The 20,703-nt window shown below is 38.1% G+C and overlaps 1 protein-coding gene across 10 annotated transcripts in view; it reads left to right on the top strand.

Annotated features, from left to right (window-relative positions):
- USP6NL (USP6 N-terminal like) overlaps positions 1-19,483 on the top strand; it is a 129,558-nt gene extending 110,075 nt beyond the window's left edge. For 9 of the 10 annotated variants that reach the window (XM_064442880.1, XM_064442918.1, XM_064442903.1 and 6 more), the window contains 4 exons: positions 1,741-1,806; positions 1,896-1,995; positions 4,567-4,719; positions 15,874-19,483. In XM_064442880.1, the coding sequence (XP_064298950.1) occupies positions 1,741-1,806; positions 1,896-1,995; positions 4,567-4,719; positions 15,874-17,303 (1,749 nt within the window). In that variant the 3' untranslated portion in view covers positions 17,304-19,483. Of the gene's footprint in view, positions 1-1,740; positions 1,807-1,895; positions 1,996-4,566; positions 4,720-9,584; positions 9,635-11,481; positions 11,492-12,019; positions 12,092-15,873 lie in introns of all 10 variants that reach the window. The other variant, XM_064442933.1, reaches the window with a different exon arrangement.
- Positions 19,484-20,703: the final 1,220 nt, after the last annotated feature.

Raw genomic sequence — 20,703 nt, 5'->3', positions numbered from 1 at the left:
CAAAATTAGTCATGCAAGTTGCTCTTGTAATATTAAAAAAAAGAAAAATCGGAGTTCTGTAGCTAACTTGACTCTGAAATGAAAGTTGTGGATTTGGTTTTTAAATACATGTAAAATGATGATTCTTGTTTAGAAAATACAGTCTTATTCTCATTTTTGAGGTTGTCTTGTTTCAGGAACAAAATATTGAAAAATTCCAAGAAGATTGGCTGTTTTTAACTGTAAATGGTAAAAGGCACCTGTGCCTTCTAAGAATCCAAAAATTATTATATTTGATCGAGGTGATGCAAAATTTAATAACGTGCCTGCCTCAGGTTGTATGTTGCTTATATACCTTTTATTACTGCATTTAACAATCCAGAAGGTTTTTTATTCTGTCATCTGTCCCATCCCCCATCTTCACCCCCGCCTCCCCCATCTTCACCCCACCCTCACCTTGGGTCACTCGAAAGTTTCAGAAAAGTGCAGAAAGTTGCTTTAGGAGCTGAAAAAGCTAATTTAAATGAAATGCTTTGATAGCTCCCTTCTGAGGGAGTTCTTGGCCATTTGATTAGAGGGATCCAGAAAACATGTCTGTCTGTCTCTATTGATGATATATTTTGCTTTTCAAGTTTTAAGTCGGAACTTAGTTTTATTTTTGTGTGAATTAGTTTAGTGGTATTAAATTTAGTAGCAATTAGGGGTTTTTTTATCAGGGAAAGGCATGGTCCATTATATCTTTCTTTCAGTAGGCTGATGGCCACATTTAAAGGTTAGAAAAATCTCAAGTTTTTTTTTCTGTCTGCTTTTTAAAAAGGCTTTAAAAATTAAAATCTCGTAAAGATTATTTCAATTATATTAAGAATTATTTTTCCTCGTTTCTTACTGTGAATGTATCACTAAGCTGAGCCCATTTTAACTTCCTGAAAGGTGAAAATAAAGCCCATGGATAAACCAGAGGATTTTGTCCATTGCTTACTCAATCTTTGTATAATTGAAATTTTTGGATTTGGTCCATTGCTTATTAGTGTTTGTATACTTGAAACTCTTGGAAAAGCTAAATGTGGCAAGCATAGAATATGATGTTGTCCCAAAGTTACAATTCAGACTTCTTAAACTTTTTAGCTATTACTTTGGCTTTTCCTCTAACTGTACAAAGAACTTTGAGGAGCTCCATGAAATTGCAAAGAAGCTTTAGCCATCTTTGAATGGTGTGGCATACTGGCTGGGCCATCTGTGCTCTAGGGGAAATTAGGCCCCTTTAAGGAATGAAATTCCTTATCAGTCAGAGTACTGTTTTGAGGTCCTGTGTTTGAAGAATTGGATTGTTTTAGGCTGGTTTCTGGTAGGTAGGTATTCTTGTCACAAAATCTTTTCAACCTTGGGCATGAATTGGCAGCCTTGCTATAGAGAAATGAAAGACTAATGGGCCCAGTGACTGAATGTTGGTTGCTCCAGAATATTGATATATTTTCTTGAGAGAGGATTTAATTCTCTGCTACCTCTGTCCCAAGAATAAGATGAAGGTCTAAGATGCGTAATCCCTGAATGCATGTTTCATCAGGTGGTGAAGCTGATGAAGAAAAACTATAAAAGACAGAAATTATATTTGTTGGATTGAAGTGTTTCATGTAATTAAATTAATTCTTTACGGTGAATATTGGTTACATTGGCCTCAAGGTGAAAATGTTTTTTCATGAACAGTGCAAGTCATTACTTGATTTTTTTTGAGAGTATTTTTAAACTTCTGCATTTTTACAGGACTCCCAAGATATGTCTACTAGCTTTTACACAACAAAGTGGTTTTTCCAGTGTTTCCTTGATCGTGTGAGTAAATTTTCCATTTTCTGTTTCTGTTTTTAATTGTGACTTGGGACAGACTGTTTTCACAGTGTTGCCCGATTCTGTCATTGCAGACTCCCTTTACATTAAGCCTCAGGATATGGGATATCTACATACTTGAAGGAGAGCGGATTCTTACTGCTATGTCGTACACGATTCTGAAACTACACAGAAGTAAGAAATCTCTCAAACATGTGAATGCTAAACAGAGATTCAGCTGGTTTTCTTCTTACTTTGTGTAGCTTAATCTTGTGTGAAAATCTTAATTTCCCATTTGCCTTATGCTGTTTCTGACAGGTCTTTTTCTTTCCCTGTGCACAAAAAAAGTCATAATCTTTGCTTTATTAATGCGTGTGTGGTGGATTGACCTTGGCTGGATGCCAGATGCCCACCAAACTGCTCTGTCATTCCCCCTCCTCAGCAGGAGAGGGGTGAAGAGAAAATAAGATGGGGAAAAAACCTCATGGGTCAAGATAAAGGCATTTTAATAAAGCAAAAGCCACATGTGGAAGCGAAATAAAACAAAAGATTTATTATCTACTTTCCATGAGCAGGCGAGGTTCAGCCACTTCCCGGGAAGTAGGGCTTAAGTACATGTAGTGCTTGGTCCAGAAGACAAATGTCGTAATAATGAATGCCCGCCCCCACCCTTTCTCTTAGCTTTTATTGCTGAGCATGATGTCATATGGCGTGGAATATCCCTTTGGTCCCTTTGGTCAGTTTGGGTCAGCTGTCCTGGCTGTGTCCCCTCCCAGCCTCTTGCCCACCCCCAGCCTACTGGCACGTTGGAGAGACAGCCTTGATGCTGCGTGTGCACTGCGAAGCAGTAGCCAGAACACTGGTGTGTTACCAACACCTTTCCAGCTACCAATACAAAGCACAGCACTAAGAAGGCTGCTGTGGGCAAAATTAACTGCGTCTCAGCCAAGCCCAATACAGTGTGATTGCCAAAAAAAAAAAATTTATTACAGTAAGAAAGTTACTTAGACACCGACATAAGGTGAGCTGTATTTCTGATGAAACAATGGGGGAAAATGGTGTCGTAGTTCCATGGTTTGGAAATTAATCAAAAAAGCACACAAAGAATCCAGAGTGTGCCACTAGATGCCTGAATACCAGCAAACAACTCAGCAATGAGGAATCACCAGTGCATGCAGCACTATGCTGCTGTTTGTCCAAGAATGTAATTAAAATGCAGGATTTCTGTAGCTTGCCTGGGTGACCTTCTCTTGCGTCTCTTGCCTTTGGGTAAAATAAAATTTGAGGTTTTGAACAGAATTGTCCAGAGCATCTACGCCTGGTTCCCCATTGTCACTTAGCACCTTAAGTTCCAAACGATCCAAAAAGCTATTGAGGATGGATGGTACCTGAGCATTTCTCAGGATGAACCTTGTAGCTCAAGTCTGATACGGTCTTACTCTGGGACTTCTGCTTTCTTAGTGAAGTTGTCTAACTCTATATAAATTCAGAGGTCTGCATGGAGCTTTGCAGAATTGATGTCTTAATTTGCTTGCTAGCTTACCCTCCTTGAACTGTGGTGATACTACCTCATTGTCTCACTGGGGTGTAGTCATTAGTTTGTTCATAAACTGCTTTGAAAAATGAAAAAGGTTACTTTTTCAGTTATTGTACTTAAGAAAGCTAAACATTTAGCGGCAAATCGTTAGGCTTAGCATTTTGATTCATCTTATTTATTTGCAAATAGACATCTACTTGAAATTTTATTTTTTTTATTCACTATTCTTTTTATGGGAAGATCTGAGGAAAAAGTCCGAGTGCAGGTTTGCTTGCTTAGCAAGTACGTAGCAACTTCCTCCATGATCAAAACACCGACAGTAGCTTACGGCAACAGACAAGAGACTGGAGGACTGGCAGAGAAGATGGCAGAAGACAGATTCTGATTGTTTTCTAGTTTCTTGTCTGCCCTTAAAAACATTGATGGTATAGCTATCCAGTCAAAGCGGCATTGTGGAATACATGCCAAGAGCATTCTTATTACAGTGCAAAACCATTTTTTATGGTTTCTGTGTAGAAATTTTACATTCTGGAACTTTTGATGGCATACATAGGCTTGAAGAAGCTACACAGGTGTGCAGTTACAGCCTTGCAAGCCAGATAGGTTTGTGAGGGAAACACGGCCTTACTGCTGTGTAAAAAGGGGAAGAAAAATAATCTGATAACTGTAAAATGCCTTTCAAAATATGACCTGAATTTGATTGAAGTAGCAAAAAGTACCTGAATTTTCAGAGAGCCTGAAGCGATGGTTCTGAAGTGTGAACTGCCATCGTTATTTCATTGGAAGTTAATTCAATTGTGAATGAGGATACCGTAAATATCAATTTTTAAAATGTTTTGCTGCTTTCAAAGCTCTTAATAAGAGAGACGATGTATGTTGTACAGACCTACAGCGGTGTTTTGTAAGTTGAGGATGCAGGCTGAAAAATAAAGACCTGAAGCTATTGGACAATAGAATGCTGACGGAGCGTGACTTGCAGTTAGTTTTCTGAAGATGCCCCTTCTTGGAAAACATTGTCTTAAGTAGAGAATGTTAAGTAGAAAGCATTTCCATGCTGATGTGCAAGTGAATTTTTAATGCATTTTATAGATTTCTGGTGTAGAATTCTGTTATCTGCTTAATAAGTGTTTTTATTCTATGTTGAAAACAAATGCATATAACATCTTAAATATATTTTTCAATATTCATAATCAAAATAGTTGAATGTATAATATTTTCTTCTTACATAGAGCATCTGATGAAATTACAAATGGAAGAGCTTGTAGAATTTCTGCAGGAGTCTTTAGCCAAGGATTTCTTCTATGAAGATGACTTTGTAATAGACCAGCTCCAAAATTCTATATCGGAATTGAAACGAGCAAAGCTGGATCTACCAGTAGCTGGTAAGAAACATGTACATATGCAGATTTAGCTATTTGGAGCTGTTCACACATTGTGCATTTCTAAAGTGTCAACTCATGCTGTTAAAAACTGCAAATACCTGCCTCTTCGTCACCGCATAGGTTTTGGGTTTTTCTCACTCCCAAACATTTTACAGGTTAAAACCAACACTCTTCATTTCATGAGTTTGCTCTTCCTGTGGTGTTTTGTTTACTGGTTGTAAGCTAATGGCAAAGCGCTTCGAAACATCCCAGGTTCTGATAATTTTATTAACTTCTATTTATAAAACCTTTAAGACCGAGGGTTAAATACCAATGTTTCAAATTATGTGAAGCAACGACATTGTCTGAGAAGCCAGACTTTTGTAGCTTGATTAGCTGTGGAGCAAACTTCACATCAGATAGTTTCTTCTGTTAGTCAAATCCAGATTTGTAATTTTTTGTAGGTGATAGACCTTCTGGGTATTTAACGGAATTATTTTCTTTGTTTCTTCTCAGCCTTTGTGTTTGTGCTTTTTGGTTGCAGAGTGGAGACTGTTGTTTCATGGAGCGCTGCTTATGAAATGAGTGGAAGATCTCTTATTCCTGTATTAAAAGTCTATTATCTTTTCTGTCCCTACCTCCACAATCTTTAATTAGAATTTTTTCTGTGATTATTCAGACAGTCTTTTTTCTTCATCCTTGCTAACTGTAAAATAGTATGTAAGAAAGAATACACTTCTAAAACACTTGAAAAATATGGCAGAAATTACCTTAAAATAACTTCCTGAAGTTGCTATGGTTAGCTTTCAGAAGTTAGTTGCTATGGTTAGCTTTCAGAAGTTAGTTGCTATGGTTAGCTTTCAGAAGTTAAAAACGGTCAGAATAAAGGTTGCCTGTGCAGCACTGTTGTGCTAATTTGTTCCCGAAGCTCTTTCATTAGCAAACTTCATTTTTCTATTTCTGTAGACTTTACTGCATGTAGTATTGGGCTGTTTCAGGACTACTCATCACAAGTAGATACCTGTTTCATCAGGTTCTTCAGCAGATCTGTCCCTCTGGACAAACACTTTAGGTACATTTTTGTTTCCCATCATCTTGGCTTCTTGTCAGAGTTTCCCATTTCTCTTGCTCCCTATTCCTGTGTCTTGCTCTCTTTCTGACTTCCTATAACATCTCTCTAGCACGCTTTCTCCCACCCACAATAGGTCTAAGTCTAGTTCCTGCTCTTGTGTTTTTGTCTGCTCGGTCTTCTTGGTTCTTCTCATCTACAGACCGTGTTCTGCGAGTCTGCGGTGGTTCTCTGTGTTACTGCGTGCACTGATGCTTCCCCTTTCTAACCACAGCCTTCCCACCCTGCCTTCTCTCCATCTTTTTTCCACACGGTAGCTTTCAGTCTTGACTTATTCTTCAGAGCCAGTTGCTCTTTTCAGCACTACTCTTCAGCTGTGTGCTTTGTCAGATGTTTTGTCACAGCTGATGCTTGGTCACGGTGACTAGATGTGAGCAAATACGTCAATGACCAACTTTGTCTTTAACATGATGGAATGGAATTGATTCTAAAAGGAAGAAGGTTCATGGGAGTGTGTTCTCTTAAATTTTAAATACAGAGTTCTTTGTGATTATGTTTGAATGGTGAGGAGGGTTATCCCAAAAAACTTTAATTGCTTGTATATGGGTAGATTTTTCATGGATGTGGTAAAGTAAATTTCAGCAGTGAGAAGTTTCTAGTTTCCACTTGAAACTGTGGTAGCTGAATAGCTGGGAAAAAGATTTTTGTAGTTTGCTACGTGATGGAGTTCATGTATCTTCTAGCCTGGAAAAATCACATGCGTGTAGCTCATGTTGAGAGTTTCTGCAGAAAATACAGAATTTACTAGAAATTTTCTTGATGGAAAAAAAAATGAAGGCAGAAAGTCTGTTCCTACCTTATTTATCTTTTAAGGCTTTTCTTCTGGGAGAATGTAAAATGCCTTCAACTGAAATTTGTTTGAGAATACTCTGGGTTTTCACAGAAAATTGAAGGAGGTGTTAGGTGATGTAGGAGCCATCCACCTTGCAGTGCAGTAACAGGAAGTGTGAGAGACAAGGAGTCTCCTTGTGGAGACCGACAGCAAAGGGTGGTTAGTGTTTCTTCTTGCCGAGACAGTTTGGCAACAGAATGCAGGTTGTTCGGTTTTGTACTTTGTACGCTTAAGTGTAACTTCTGATATAACTTGCTGACAGGACCCTAATTGTTTTGAGCTATATCGGTTCTTTCTTTTTGAGAACTAAAGCAAGATCAATGACAATAAAATGCCCCCCCCTTTTTTTTTTTTGTTTTATTTCCAGTGTGAATGAGGGAGGTTTAATAATAAAATAGGAAAAGCAAAGCCAAAGTGAGGTGTATTTTGGAGCTGGATGAGGAATTGAGCTTTTTTCATTTTAGTTTCAAAGTAGCCTGGGAAGGCCTCTCTGTGTGGTATATTTTTGCCAGGGGTAAATGGGAACATTACTTAACCTTTCACAAAATAAATATAAAATGGCTTCATCGTAATCCTTGGGAATCTAGCTGATTTGTCTGCTGTTATCTGTATTGGAGTGAGGCTGCCTCATTTGTTCTTCGTATGAATTTCACAGGCCTTTGATTTATTTTTTTTTTCTTCTTTTCCCACTTTGATGTTCATTTTGGTTTTACTAATCACTGGCTTCAGGCAATAATATTTTTCTGCAGGTTCTCAGCATTCTCTAGACATTCAGCTTTGCTCACATGTCTGTATGACTATCTTTACTACCTTCAGTCTCTTTTTACTGTTTTTCTTCTAATTTCATGTAAAACTTAAGAACCCATGACGTGTTATTCAGTAATACACACAAAAAGATACCAGACTGTTCATTTAAGTATCCACTGTAGCCTGAGAAAATAGTGTTTACTTTAGTTTTCTCAGCTGAAATCAATGCATCACTTGCTATCTTGGACTCTTTTTTTTTTTTTCACTGAGCAAAAATTACACTTTTAAGAACTAAAGTAAAAATGTTAGAAAAAAGAGAAAAATCTCCATCTTACAGTTGCATTGGTATCAGTCATCCAGGAATAGCAGTGAGCTAATTAAGCTCAGTGGAATTTTCCATCTGGCATCCTTTGTTAGGCTGTATAGATTTTCCTGCCCTAGTAGGGTAAGCTGCAGTAGGATATTAAAAGAGGTAATAACTTTCGCGTTACTTTAAAGTGCATGTCTGCTTATGTCTGATGCAGTTTTCTCTGGCTTGCTTCCTCCGTGGCTTTTCCCACTGAATTAAGGAGCTCCTTGTTCCCTTCAGAGCAGAGAGGAAGGAAGGGACTTTGTTTAACACTTTCTCACTGATAAAACCCTTAAAATGCTCAGCCAGAACATGGATGTTAAGGGCATAATGCTGATTTTGGATGTCAGTGAAATGCTTTTGCCAATACTAGGGCTATTTTGCATAAAGCGGACCATGGATTTTCTTTCCTTTCCATGGTAATTTCTAGTCTAACTGCTGGCCAGTATAGGATAGCCTGTACTCAGCTACTGCAGCCTTCAGAGGATGGCTTGCAACTGAAGTGCTGTTCTCAGAACCCAAGGTAGGCATCCCTGTTCCAGTGACTCTATGGAGACAGTAAGCTGTATGGGTAAGCACGCTTCTTATTGGTGAGCTGCCTGGTTATCAAGCCCTCAGAGAGACAGGCTGTGGGAGCTATACGGCAGAAGCTGTCCTTTAAGGTACTTCTCTGACATATCCTTAAGCAAATTTAGTAGCAAAGGCAATTGTTCCAGGCAATCCAGAAAATAACATTGTGAACGGTGTCCGCACCATGGCAGGTTCTTGAACAGCACATGCATGTAAATCTGTGTGACTCCTGTTTACGTTTTCTGAAGGAGCCACATCTGATGCAGAGCGGATAATCTCTTCCTTAATTCAAGGATGACGTCTAGAGCATAGTGAAAGGAATTTTCTTGGTATACATCACTGATATCCAAAATTTCTTGATGCGGATTCTTTCTTTGGCTATTATTTAAAACAGCAGTAAAATTCTTTAAATGCTCACAAGATATGGGTAGAATTTCCAGCTTTGCTGTAGGTTATTCCTGTAGGGCTAAATAAATAATGCAATGCTTAATAAACAATATTTATATATTAATACATATATTTTTATAGTGTCTGACATGAATAAACAAAAGTGCTTACCAGTGTAAATTTCATATTCTATTTAAAAATATGTGGCTGAAAATAGATTATTGATCTAGTGCTTCATAAACAAGGCAGTCGGGCTCACCTTCAAGGCTGAAGGCTCCCAGGTCTGGTCTTGAGATGATTTCTCACCTGTGTGTTGATGTAAGGTGTCCTGAAAAGGGAGGGCAGAGGGATCCTGGGATGGATTATTTTTATAACTGAAAACTTAATAGACCATATAGCAGTTGAGAAGGCCTTAAATCAGATATAAAGTTCTTATACTGTAATTTTAAAGCTGTATTGGCAAATTTGGAATCTGCTGTTGTCCTTGTGATCATCTTAATTGTATTTGTGCATGATAAGACCAGCTTTGAAGTCCGACTCAGTTCTTCTAGTTCTTCCAGCCTGTTCTGTATTCAGGGAAACTAGCAAAGTTTGAATGGTGAATTTGCCATGAATTTTTAAATGTTTATATGCTGTTTATCTTTAAAAGTATATTTTATTAAATTTACTATCAATATCTTTTATTCAAATATCTATTTTAAATACTTATCAGTGACAGTGGAGAAGTATATGCTAGGTTGATAATCTTATTAAATGATGTATATTCTCTGCTGTTAATGAGTCTTTTGACAGCCAAAATAATAGAAATACTTAAGTCAATTTGACTTCCCTATGTCTGATGGTGTCTCTCTTTTGGTTGTGTTTTGTTTCAGAGGAATTTTGGATTTTTCACTTGTGCTTGAAGAATACACAAGTAGCTATTGCATATATTGTACTTAATATTTTAATCAACTAAACTATTTTTTCTGCCTTGTTTCTTGTGTGATACAACTGCTTTATGATATAACGAAGGAAATTAATATATGGAATTATACTAATGTAGTTACTATATTTCAGCAGTTTTAGACATTGGCTTTGCATCATTTAAAAATCTTTGTTTAAAACTTGCATGCTTTTTAAAAATATGGTCCAGATAGTTATGTTGGTCATTGTTCATATTCCTATTTTAAACTGACTTTTCAAGGAAGTATATTTTCTGGAAGAAATGTGGAATTAGGAACGTAAAGCAAAGTGGTTAATATTAGAAATTCTTTTTTTTTCCGCAAAGGCAGCTTGCAGACTTGTGGCTCGCCACCTGTATCTTCTGGTTGATGACCAAATCTGTTAACATTTCTATTTTTTATCTAAATGCAGATCTTTATAAAGTAAGTTTTCCTTCCTGTCAGTACTGCAAAAGTGACATTGCAGCAGAGAGGCAAGCTGTGTATTTTATTCTGCCTTCAAGTTGCCAGGCAAGATTTCATTTTAGTTACTCCCTTGCCAATGATGGCATATAAAGGAGGAGGAGCTGAAGTTGACTTTCAGACAGCAGCTTGAGCTTCTAGTACAGACACTTAAGTTTCTTTAAAATTCTCTTGGACTTGTAAACTGAAGAAGTAAGATGGGATGTCACTGATGGGAAATAAACACAAAATATCAAGATGTCATTTTAAGAGTTGTTTTTATGACCATTACTATCCTTGAAAACTGTGTTAGAACAGTCAAAGAGCATGTATTCTGGTGCTGAAATTAAGGACTAGACTGTTATTCACCGGAGAGAGCACTTAAAGCACTTTACTCCAATTATATGTCTGCCATTCAGTGCATGAGGCTGTTAGTGCCTCCTGAAGCAATTATCTGTAAGTCTTGTAGTTGAGATCGACTTCCACTGGGTGGTGACCAAGGCTTGTTAGAGCAGGAAGAAATCAGTAGACTAAAACTTTCTTTAATATGACTTGAATTTCTTATCTTTTGGGGAACAGTCAGATCTGTTCATGTTTATTTGCTTCTTTTCGTGTCAGGTAATATGTTTACCAGTAGCAAACAAGCACCTGATTGTTCTTGTTTTGTTTAAATTGTTTCCCTCTACTTCCATTTCTCTCCTTCCTCACCCATTTTTCACCCTATTTTCTTTGTTGTTTGCTTATTTTATACTATACTGCATACTGGCCAACTAAATCACTACCTTTCTTCTAAAGGAAAAATTGAAAATCCTACAGTCCAAGCTCTGTAAATTCTGATCTAAGCCATTATGTTTGTCTTTGGGAAAAGCCAGTAACTAAACTCTGTCTAGGAGTTATTGAAGGAGGAGGGGGAGAGAAGGATGAGAGTTACCCAGTTCTGCATCTCGTGCAAATACTGGCAACCTGGGAAAAAATCTGATTGCCCTGTTTGCTTCAGAAGACAAAGGCACATTTGATGACTGTAGTGGTTGCAGTCAAAACAATCTCAGTTGAGCTGGACAGCTTTGGCTTAACTTCTAGTTTTAAAATGCTTTAAGCATTGTATGTAAACATCATAGATTGTGTAGAAAAACACTTGTCCCAGAAATACTTCTTGTAGAATTCAAACATGTCTGTCTCCATTCCTCAGTCAGGCAGGTATGTCCAGAAAGTGAATTCACTCAGACTTTGGATCAGCACAACAAAGAGATATTCAATTGAATGTCCTTGAAAACATCCAAATAAAACTTCTGCATGCTCAGATCTGAGGAGTTTGATCAGTGAGTTTAGCTGAAGTAGTAAAGATGATGGTTGAGAGCTCCATATGAGGCTTTAGGCAGATTTGAAGTGGAAAATTGGTAAATAAAAGATAGGCAGCTTGTAAAAATTGGTGCATTTGCATGCTTCTCTGGCGAGCTATTTGTGTACCTCTTAAGGGTAGAGACTTATTGTGACTTGGTTTCTTTGGTTTGCTTTTGCATTGTGGTTTCTTTTCCTCAGCTTTTTACTTTTGTTCCTTTTTTCTTTTTTTCTTGCCAGCATTGCAGCATCACGGTTTCCTTGTATTGTTGCTGGTAGTGGACTGCCTAAAGCATTCACGGACATAATTTGCATGCTACTTCGTGCATTTGAGGAATGTCTCATTGTATTAATGTGCATGGTGATAGATTTGGTTATCCTCTACTTGTTTAATTTGGTGGACTTTTTCTGAACTTCAGAGCTTTTGTTTGTTTTTAAAGTACTTGGTAGTTCCACACTTGGTAGAGACAGCTCTGTGTGTGTATGTATGTATACGTATGTATGATCAGTATACCTAAATTAGAATTAATATCTGTTTTGCAGTTTAAAACAAATTGGTTTCCCTTTAAAAGGTGACTGGTTTGCAGGATGTCTTTCGTGGTGCAGCATCATAGAGCCTTACACAACTCCTTTCCTTCCAGTGCTTTTTATGGCAGGAGGTGATGGGAGTTCAAGCATTTTTGAACCAGAACAAGGCCTGTGTTTTGCAGCTTTGATTACTGAATTGAGTACCACTAGCAATGTGGCCTTTCAAGTTTCACATGCAGATGTGGTTGATTAAGCAAGCAGTGTCGGTTGTTTCTGTCCAAGGTCAAGGTAAACCAAGTTCTGTGGAAGCCCTGTGGTGAAGATTTAAAGCTGTATTTCTTCTTTTCCTCACTGACCCTCCTTCCACATGTACTCATTGTTCCATATTTTTGTTTTCTCTGAAAGCACTAAGCTCCAGTATTACCAGCCTATAAACGTGGTTTCATGCTGTTAGAATGCAGAGGTTTTCTTCTAAACGAGCTATTGTCTTGGAACGCTTTGCTTGTTACTCAGTACATGAATTAATGTCGAGTTTTAGCAGTTTCACGGGAGACATGGTAAGACTGCTCTGATATTCATTTTACAGCTGTAATTCATGTTATAGCATACATCAGCTAGACAGTGCAGCCCACTTATGCCTAGTTGTGGTGTGTTCTTTTACCCTGAAATGTGAAGGAGAGATGACAAAGCAGTCTTCAAAGCAGCCTACATAGAATTCAGTAAAAATGTCCGCAGCATTCTCACTTGGGTTTTATTAGAGCTTAATGGTAATTAAGGAACCTTAAGTGTGTGAAATTAAAAATAAAAAAAACTCACACAAAATCCACCTTTACTATACAACCAAGTGTATTTCAAAGGATCTCGCATTGCTCTGTGCACATTTCTTAGAGTAAAACCTGGAAGAAATCAGTTCATGCTTTTAATGTCTTTGTTATATGAAGGAAGCATTGCAGCTGCTAGGGGAACTTGTCTTCAGTTCTTATATGTAGCTTGAATAGTTTAATTTCAAACATGGAAGAAAAATAATTTTTCTAAAACATTATTGCATATGAGGACAGAAATTAAATAATTTATAGATGTTGAGGAGCCATTTTCTTATGCTATCCCACAACTACTATGGATTATGTGGAGGTTATAAGTGGATTAGCAGCATATAAAGACTAGTTCTATATGATTTAGATGACAAGTTCTTTGGTATGTACTTGAGTATTGTTTCTTAATTCAGACTTCATGCTGTTTTAATATTCAAAACTAGTAAGATTGGAACTATATATTACAGTGCTTTCAGTATCAGGAGTATTTATTACGGGCAAAATTCATTTTTATTTGGAAGACAACATCTTCAGCTTTGCCTGACACTGTTCGAGGATGCAAACAGAGTTAAATGGTACAAATGTCTTTTGCCAAACTGAAGCAAGTTCAGAATGTGAACTTCTGTTGATAAAGAATAAAGAACAATTTCGAAGAGGCTGGTACAGCAGACAGTATATTGCAGAGCTGTTAAATCATCTGTTTACAGCATCCACGAAACTCATTCCTCTGTCTCCTCGCCTTTTCTTCCAATGGTGCACTGCTGGGCAGTGCAAGTCTACAAATCCACGCTCCAGATTTTAGCCTGGTTTGTGAATGGTGGGGCCCCGCAGGGGGAGAGAACAAACCACGAGGCTTGTAATTCCAAGAGCCATGCGCTGGAGCCTAATGCTGAGGTGCTACCCCACCATGTAACCTGCTGTACTGTCTTGCAACCTTTTGTGTAGGTGTTTGGCATTGCAGAGTGTAGCATACCTGGTGTATAATCTTGTAAGGTGATTTAACATGTGGAATCTCCCCTTTGGGGACAAGAAATTGGGGTGAGGGCTGAGCATGAGTATCTTCCTTTGCCAAGTTGTAGCAAGGTAGGCAGTGAGTACCTTCAGTGTAAGAGCATAGGTTTGTGTATCTAAACAATTCTATGATCATAACTGAGCAGAGGATAACCTGAGGAAAGTGAAAGTAGAGGGTTTTTCTACAGAAAGCCTGGGTAGGCTGTATTTATATGTAAACTGAGGCTTCTGAAGTTATGTATTTCTAAACGGAAGGGTAGGTTTCCGTATGACCTTTGGCCTCATATAAAGACTTTGAAAACCAAGAAAAGCGTAGTTTAATTGTTTGGCAAAACCAGCCTGTTTTTGTTAAATACTTTTTATTTAGTTATCTTGTCATGACACATGGCATCATTGTATTCTTCTTTGCTGTCCTCCTGCGATGTCCTAGCTGGCACAAACTGTAAGTTTTCCTTTAGTTTATATAGCAACTGATCTGTGATGGTAGTTTGTTATGCTGTTATAATAAATGATACTAACCTTGGCTGCTGGCTTTCCTCTGTGTGTCTCTATCATGAACCAGTCGTCAAAGATTGAACTCATACTGTTGACTGTAAAAATGAACGTATCTCACTTTAACCCTGACACAAGTGCTGTGGTTAGAGCCATTTGTGTGTATTTGCTCCTGCGAACCCATGTAGACACATAAAAGGAATTTTCATTACAAATAGCTAGAAAGAATGAAGTGCTAGTTGTATGATCTTTGATAATGGAGAAAGAGTCTATGGTTGTTATCTTAGGAAGAAGCAGGGATTAAAATTATTTTACTGACTGCCATTTTATGTAATTTATTTTGCATAACATTTAAGCAAGGGTAGCTATTTCTTTTTTTTTTTTCTCCTTACAACAGAGCTTTTGCTTAATAAATAGATGCAGAGTAGGATTTGTTTGGTTATGCTAACTTTAAAAGTTAGGGAAATACTGAACATCAAATAAATTAAATTTAGATTAATAAATTTAATGACAAGTATGTGACCTTTTCTGCTTATAATGGGAAAGTAATTTATTACACAATTAAATAAGTTATATGCAAGTGGATATGGTAAGAGACTTTGGCTAAGAATATGAAGGGCATTGACTGCTGAGAAGAAAGACTGCAGTGGAAAATTTGATGTAAATTGTCCTGCGAGCGGCAGCAAACAATGAAATGCTACTTTATTCTTTCTGTAGTGGCAGCGTGGATTGTTCTGAGTTCCCACATAACTGATGTCTACCACTGGCTGTTGTGATGTGTTGAGCTCCAGTCTGGGAGAACTTTCCATTCATATGCTAGTTCTGTAGATGATGTCCTCGTGTTCGGCAAAACTCGTCCATTGAACACACAGTCGAAATCGTGACGTAGCCAGTATCAGTATTAGCTACTTCAGTTGTTCTGTAAGTGATAGAGAACTGAACTGAAAAAAATATGACTCTGCACAGAGTCTTTTAGTTATACTGTAGCTTTTTAGTACTGAGGATTAAATTTCTAGGCAGGGGTTGAGGTAGAACCAAGGACGTAACTGTGCAGACGTTAATGAGGAGCTCCACCCAGAAAAAGAAGTGAGAGAAAGTCCAAAGATGTCTGATGGAAAGCTTGTGTATGTGAGTGAAGAGCTGATAGCATAGCTTACCAGAGGTGAACATTAAAAGATGAATGAATGGAAGACAGTAGATTGGGAGAGGGATATTGGGAGGGATTTTCAAAGTGGAGAAAGTAGTTTACTTAATGTGGCAGGGATAGTGTGAGGAGGGTTACATACAGAGCAGGTGCTGTAACCAAAATGTCATCTAGGAAAATGAATTTTTGCAGCAGTGTCAAGAATGAGCAAAAGCTTGGCAAGACTGTGTAAGCTGTAGAAAGGAAGATTAGACTAACTGGTTGAGATGAGACCCTAAACAAAATCTTTGTTCAATGTCAGTATACAGAAAAACCTTTGAGGTGTTTAGCAGCATGGTGACCCAGAGAGAGGCCCAGGTGACAGAGTTCATAGCTATTTTTGCTTGCATGACCAACAGATCAAAGATGACTTCTGTACAAAGGTGAATTTATGTTATTACTGTCGTTGTTTTAGGTAAAGAAGATGAATTCCCAAAGAAGCCATTGGGGCAGATTTCATCAGGTCCTCAGCCTGCTATGGTTAACTCCACTCCAGTGCTTAATGGACAGAACAGCACTGGTACACAAACAAGAAGGACAGAGAGGAGACCATCCCCAGGAGAAGAATCAGAAAGTTCACCAAATAACCAAAAAAGAATTAATTCACTGGAAAAGAAACCTTCCTTAAAACAGCAGAAGACTCGGCCAATAGAGACACAAAGTAGTATGTCTAAGAATGAGGTAGATACCAGAAGAAAGCCTCAGCCAACAGAGCAAGACAACTCAAGGCAGTATAATAATGCAGCTGCTAATCAAAATTCTAATGCTACTTCAAATACAAGAAGGGAATTTGTACCTAAGTGGAATAAACCATCTGATATCAAAATAATTGAAAAGGCAATGAAACTTACTGCAGAGGTAAAAGGAAGGCAAATAAACCATTCGGTTTCAGGCCCACCACCAAGTCCTGGAGAAGCGCAGCCTTTGAATGTAAAGCAAAAGATGAGGGTTTTGGATGCTGATGAAGGTAAGCGAGGGTCTAATGCATCTCAGTATGACAATGTTCCAGAAGTTGAGAATGAGAATCTTGTTGAAGAGATGCTTGAGAGAGCTCATCCGCAGAGCCCTAGGCATGTGACATATTCTGGTAGTCCAAGAAAGCAGACTGAAAAAACACCATCTCCATTAAAAATACCAAATAATTACACCTTCACTTCACAACCCAGATCTCCAAAATATTCAACACAATCTGATGGGCTGCCTCATGGACTGAATGTAAAACAGCCACTGCCATATTATAGTAACCCACCTACTTACCATGGAAATTCTCCAAAGCATGTTCCCAGTATAGGCAATACAAGTTCTGTACCTCTACATTATCATGGGAATCGAACCAGCCCTTCTGGTAGGCCATATGGTTCTTTTGTTTCAGTAGATTATTCTCCAGATAAACTACAAATGAATTCCTATCCTGCCACTCGCCAAAATCCTCTTTCACCAACCCCTGGTCAGATAGAAGCCCCTGTCAATGCTTATACCAGCAACTCAAGGTCCCCCACAGGTGTCAAATTCATAATCCCTCCAGTGGATTATTTACCAGAAGATAGAAAGTGGCCAGATGGTGCGTATGTTTACAGACATGAACCCTACAGGCAGCCCTGGAGCCAAGACGTTAACAAAGGCCACTTGGATAATTTCCAGAAATATCAGCATTTTCAGTCAACACCTTTTCAAGACCATAGTCTTCCTGCCGTTTCTGTGGATAGCCCGATAAGATACAGGACTTCACCAACCTTTGAGGAGCACGGTTCACCACAATACCAATACTCCAGCCCATCAGCTCAAGCCCAGCGCTATCGAAACAGAAATGATGGATTGTCTATGCATGAATCTGTGCTTCTCTGAGAATCTGTCGATGCTTAGTAAAATGGCAAGAACCAACACCAGTTAAGCATGACTCTGTTAGTAGTAGTCCACCTCAGTTCTTCGGTGAAATGCGGACAGTTTGCGTGACTCTCAAAAATAACAACACTATTTAAAAGTTGTTTCAGACTTTCATTGAAGGCTAGTTGAGTTCTTATACTTGCATTGAAGCTATTGAAAGTGATCTGATGCACCCAGACATAGCAATAAGATCGTGTACACAAAGTGGTTAATACTGTCATTGTTCCTTACATTTAAATAACTCGTGTTACGATCTTTCTGCCTAAAACCTGTAACACATTTATAAATTTTATTTTGACTGACATTGTTAATGCACTGTATAGAAGCGTGCGTGTGCACGCGCACGTGTGAGTGTGCGCTTGTAGTACACAAATGCATATGGAAAAGAGCTAAAGAGTTTAATTGTAAATGCATTTAACTTTGGGCAAAGCTTGTGAAGTACTTTTATTTCATATTAATTTTTCTTTGTAATTTATTTGAGAAGCCATTCATTTTGGATGGGAATTTCTGTCGTTTTTTACAGCTGCCTCAGCATCCCAGTATCTGTTCTGGGCAGGAGAGATGCTTTGGGATTAAATTATCTTATGTGAGAGTTAATTTCCTCTCCTTTGACTACTGTTTGTCATTTTCCTCAGCAAGAAGGAGCAGGCAGGCAAAAGCAGAAAGCCAAAAATATCTCTCTAACCTGGCTAAGTAATGGTGCTTAAAATTCAGGGCAGTCTTTAGTTTTTTAGGTGCATCGAAAGTGGAGAATTTTTTCCTTCTCACCCAAATCTACCTTCAGAATGTCATCCTATATGCAAAATATTGGAGCACAGTGAAAGTAATGCCAGATATAGAAATGGTGCTGCATCCTTCACTTCTTGCCATGCTGTGCTGTCAAACTAAACAAATTGGTTGCAGGGCCAAAGCTCACAAGTATCAGAGAATGACCGGCTCCTCAACACTCCTGCGAAGTACACACAGGAGTCTGAGATTTGGTCGAGGCTTGACATTCCCTGAGCTGTGTGAGTATGCAGTGTCGCTTCTCTTTAAGCTTCGTCGTGTCAATTCCATTTTGTTTTGCCCTTTTTTACCCCGAAGAGCCGGTAGGTTCATGTCTGTGATTGGGCATGTTCTGCTGTGCTGTCAGGCTGCTGAGAGACTGTGTGGTGTTTTACACTAAAATGATCCTGACTGTTAATAGGAAGCTTAGACTCCTGGTAATGTAAGTATTTTTAATTAGTGTTTGCAGCCTTTCCTACCTTATGTATTCCTTTCCTTGACTGTGAATTGGGGGTGGGAAAAAAAAATAGAGGTTAAGCGGCACACGCAGGATACGGTCCTGCGAGCTGCTGGGTGCCGCGTAGGAAGTGCTGAATGCACTGACGTCTCACTGAAACCAATGGGAGTTGAGGCGGGTAAGGATCTCGCCAGAAGAGGTCCTTGGAGTGCTTGACAGAGAGGTTTTTCTAATACCTAAGTACCAAACATTGGTATCAATGCCAGTTTGGATGGTTTGGAAGGTTGTCCTGTTATTCTTTGTTTTGTAAGATTTGTTAACTGAAAACATAGAAATGGATATTTTTTTTTCCTTTAAAGAATGAGCTTTAGTGCCTATAATTGCTGCAGGTTGGCTCTGTAAGTTTTAAGGTACAGAAGTAAAACAATTTTTACAAATGGAAGTAACATTTACTTAGTCTATTTCAGAAACTTTTTTTTGTGTGTATATAATGTCTGATGTAATTTTTAATAAACTGGGCAATTTTATATTTTAAAACTTGCAAACTGCAGCGAAGTAACAGTAGCAAAGCACTACACTGAAACGAAACTAAAATTGTGAAGATAAATATGACTTGGGATTACCTTAATTCTGATTGCTTACAGCAGCTTAGAAATGTATGTATATAATATTGTGGCTGAGTGTAATAATCTCAATGTTTAACGAAGGTTCTGTAATTCATAACAAAGCTGTACAATTTATTTGTGCAAGCAACATGAGGCTCAAAAATATGTATCAGCGTTAGTAAATACTGTAGATTTTTATATATAAAATATATACACACTATTTTCTTATGTCATCTGCAACAGTTTTATAACTGTGTATCCTATTTTGATGTGACTGTATTTTTAACATGTTAAAATAATAATAATTAAGCTTATGTTGCTTTGTCTTTATTTTTAGTTAGATCACAACTGGACTTGCTTTCCATAAGTGAATCATGCATATATATATATTTGATGTATGTCCTATTTAATTTGTACTTGTTTATTTTTAGACTAAGCAACATGGATACAATCTATGTAGTGCTTCTGCATGATTATAGAAGCCGCAAGATTATTGATTATAGTTTACTACACTGCTAAGCCTTAACCTATCATTTGTGAAAGCCAGGAGTATAAACTGTGATTATTGCTTTCTGGGTTTGTTCTAATAATCTCACCCAATACCAGTTGAAGAGAGGAGAATTATTGGCATGAGAAACTTGCAAAGTTACATTGATCAAAGTGCAAAATAGTAGTCTGACTGTGGCTGCTTTGTGTCTCTGACATGTTTAGGGTACGGTATGGAGCTTTTAAAAAAAAAAAGCATCTGTAGAGCAAAATATGCTTTTACCTTCGTTTAACTGCACAAACCGAACTAAAGGCATTGCCAGATTTCAATCTGTCATTCATACTGGTAACAAAAAAAGACCTCGATGCAGAGTAAAGTGAGACACAGCTCTGCCAGTATCTTGCTGGTAGAGGGAATCAACTCAGCGTAATGGATTAGATATCCTCAGAAGAGCTTTTCTGCCACTGTTTTCTTTGATCTGAAAACAGTCAAGCAGTAAATATCAAAATAAAATACTTGAGACCTTCTTTTCCCATGGTTTTGTAGTTTTCCAAAACGTGCCTGTCCTGAGCTGTATGAACTGTAGGGGTTTTGCCCAAGTTGGTTGTCCTGGCTCTCCTTGTGGTTAGTGAGACAAGATCAAGGTGGGGTTTTGGAGAGTCATTAATGCCACGCTCTCTCCACTAACACAGAACAACACAGAAGAACACATAAGGATAGATGTCTGACTTCTCTATGTTAAAGTGAAATTAAACTAATTGGAATTCAAGAGGAAAAGCAAATCACTCTAGTTGTATGGTGTGGTCTTCTGTGGTTGCTTTTCTTTTCACCCTGATGCCATGCTAGATTAAATCTAAAGACTTCAGTGTGGGGCTGAAGCATTTCAGTCTTCTGCAGTACAAATTGTTGTGGCCATGGAAAAGTCAGGAAGGATCACGGTATTAGTGGCATTCCTGACCTCTTTGAGTGGGATGTGATTACATGATCAAATACTGTATCTCTATAATCAAGCTATGCATTATAAGTGAAGACAGAAGCCATCCCTGC

The sequence above is a fragment of the Phalacrocorax carbo genome, chromosome 1, assembly GCF_963921805.1.
Source record: "Phalacrocorax carbo chromosome 1, bPhaCar2.1, whole genome shotgun sequence".
Lineage (NCBI taxonomy): Eukaryota > Metazoa > Chordata > Aves > Suliformes > Phalacrocoracidae > Phalacrocorax > Phalacrocorax carbo.
This window is presented reverse-complemented; position numbering and strand designations above follow the sequence as displayed.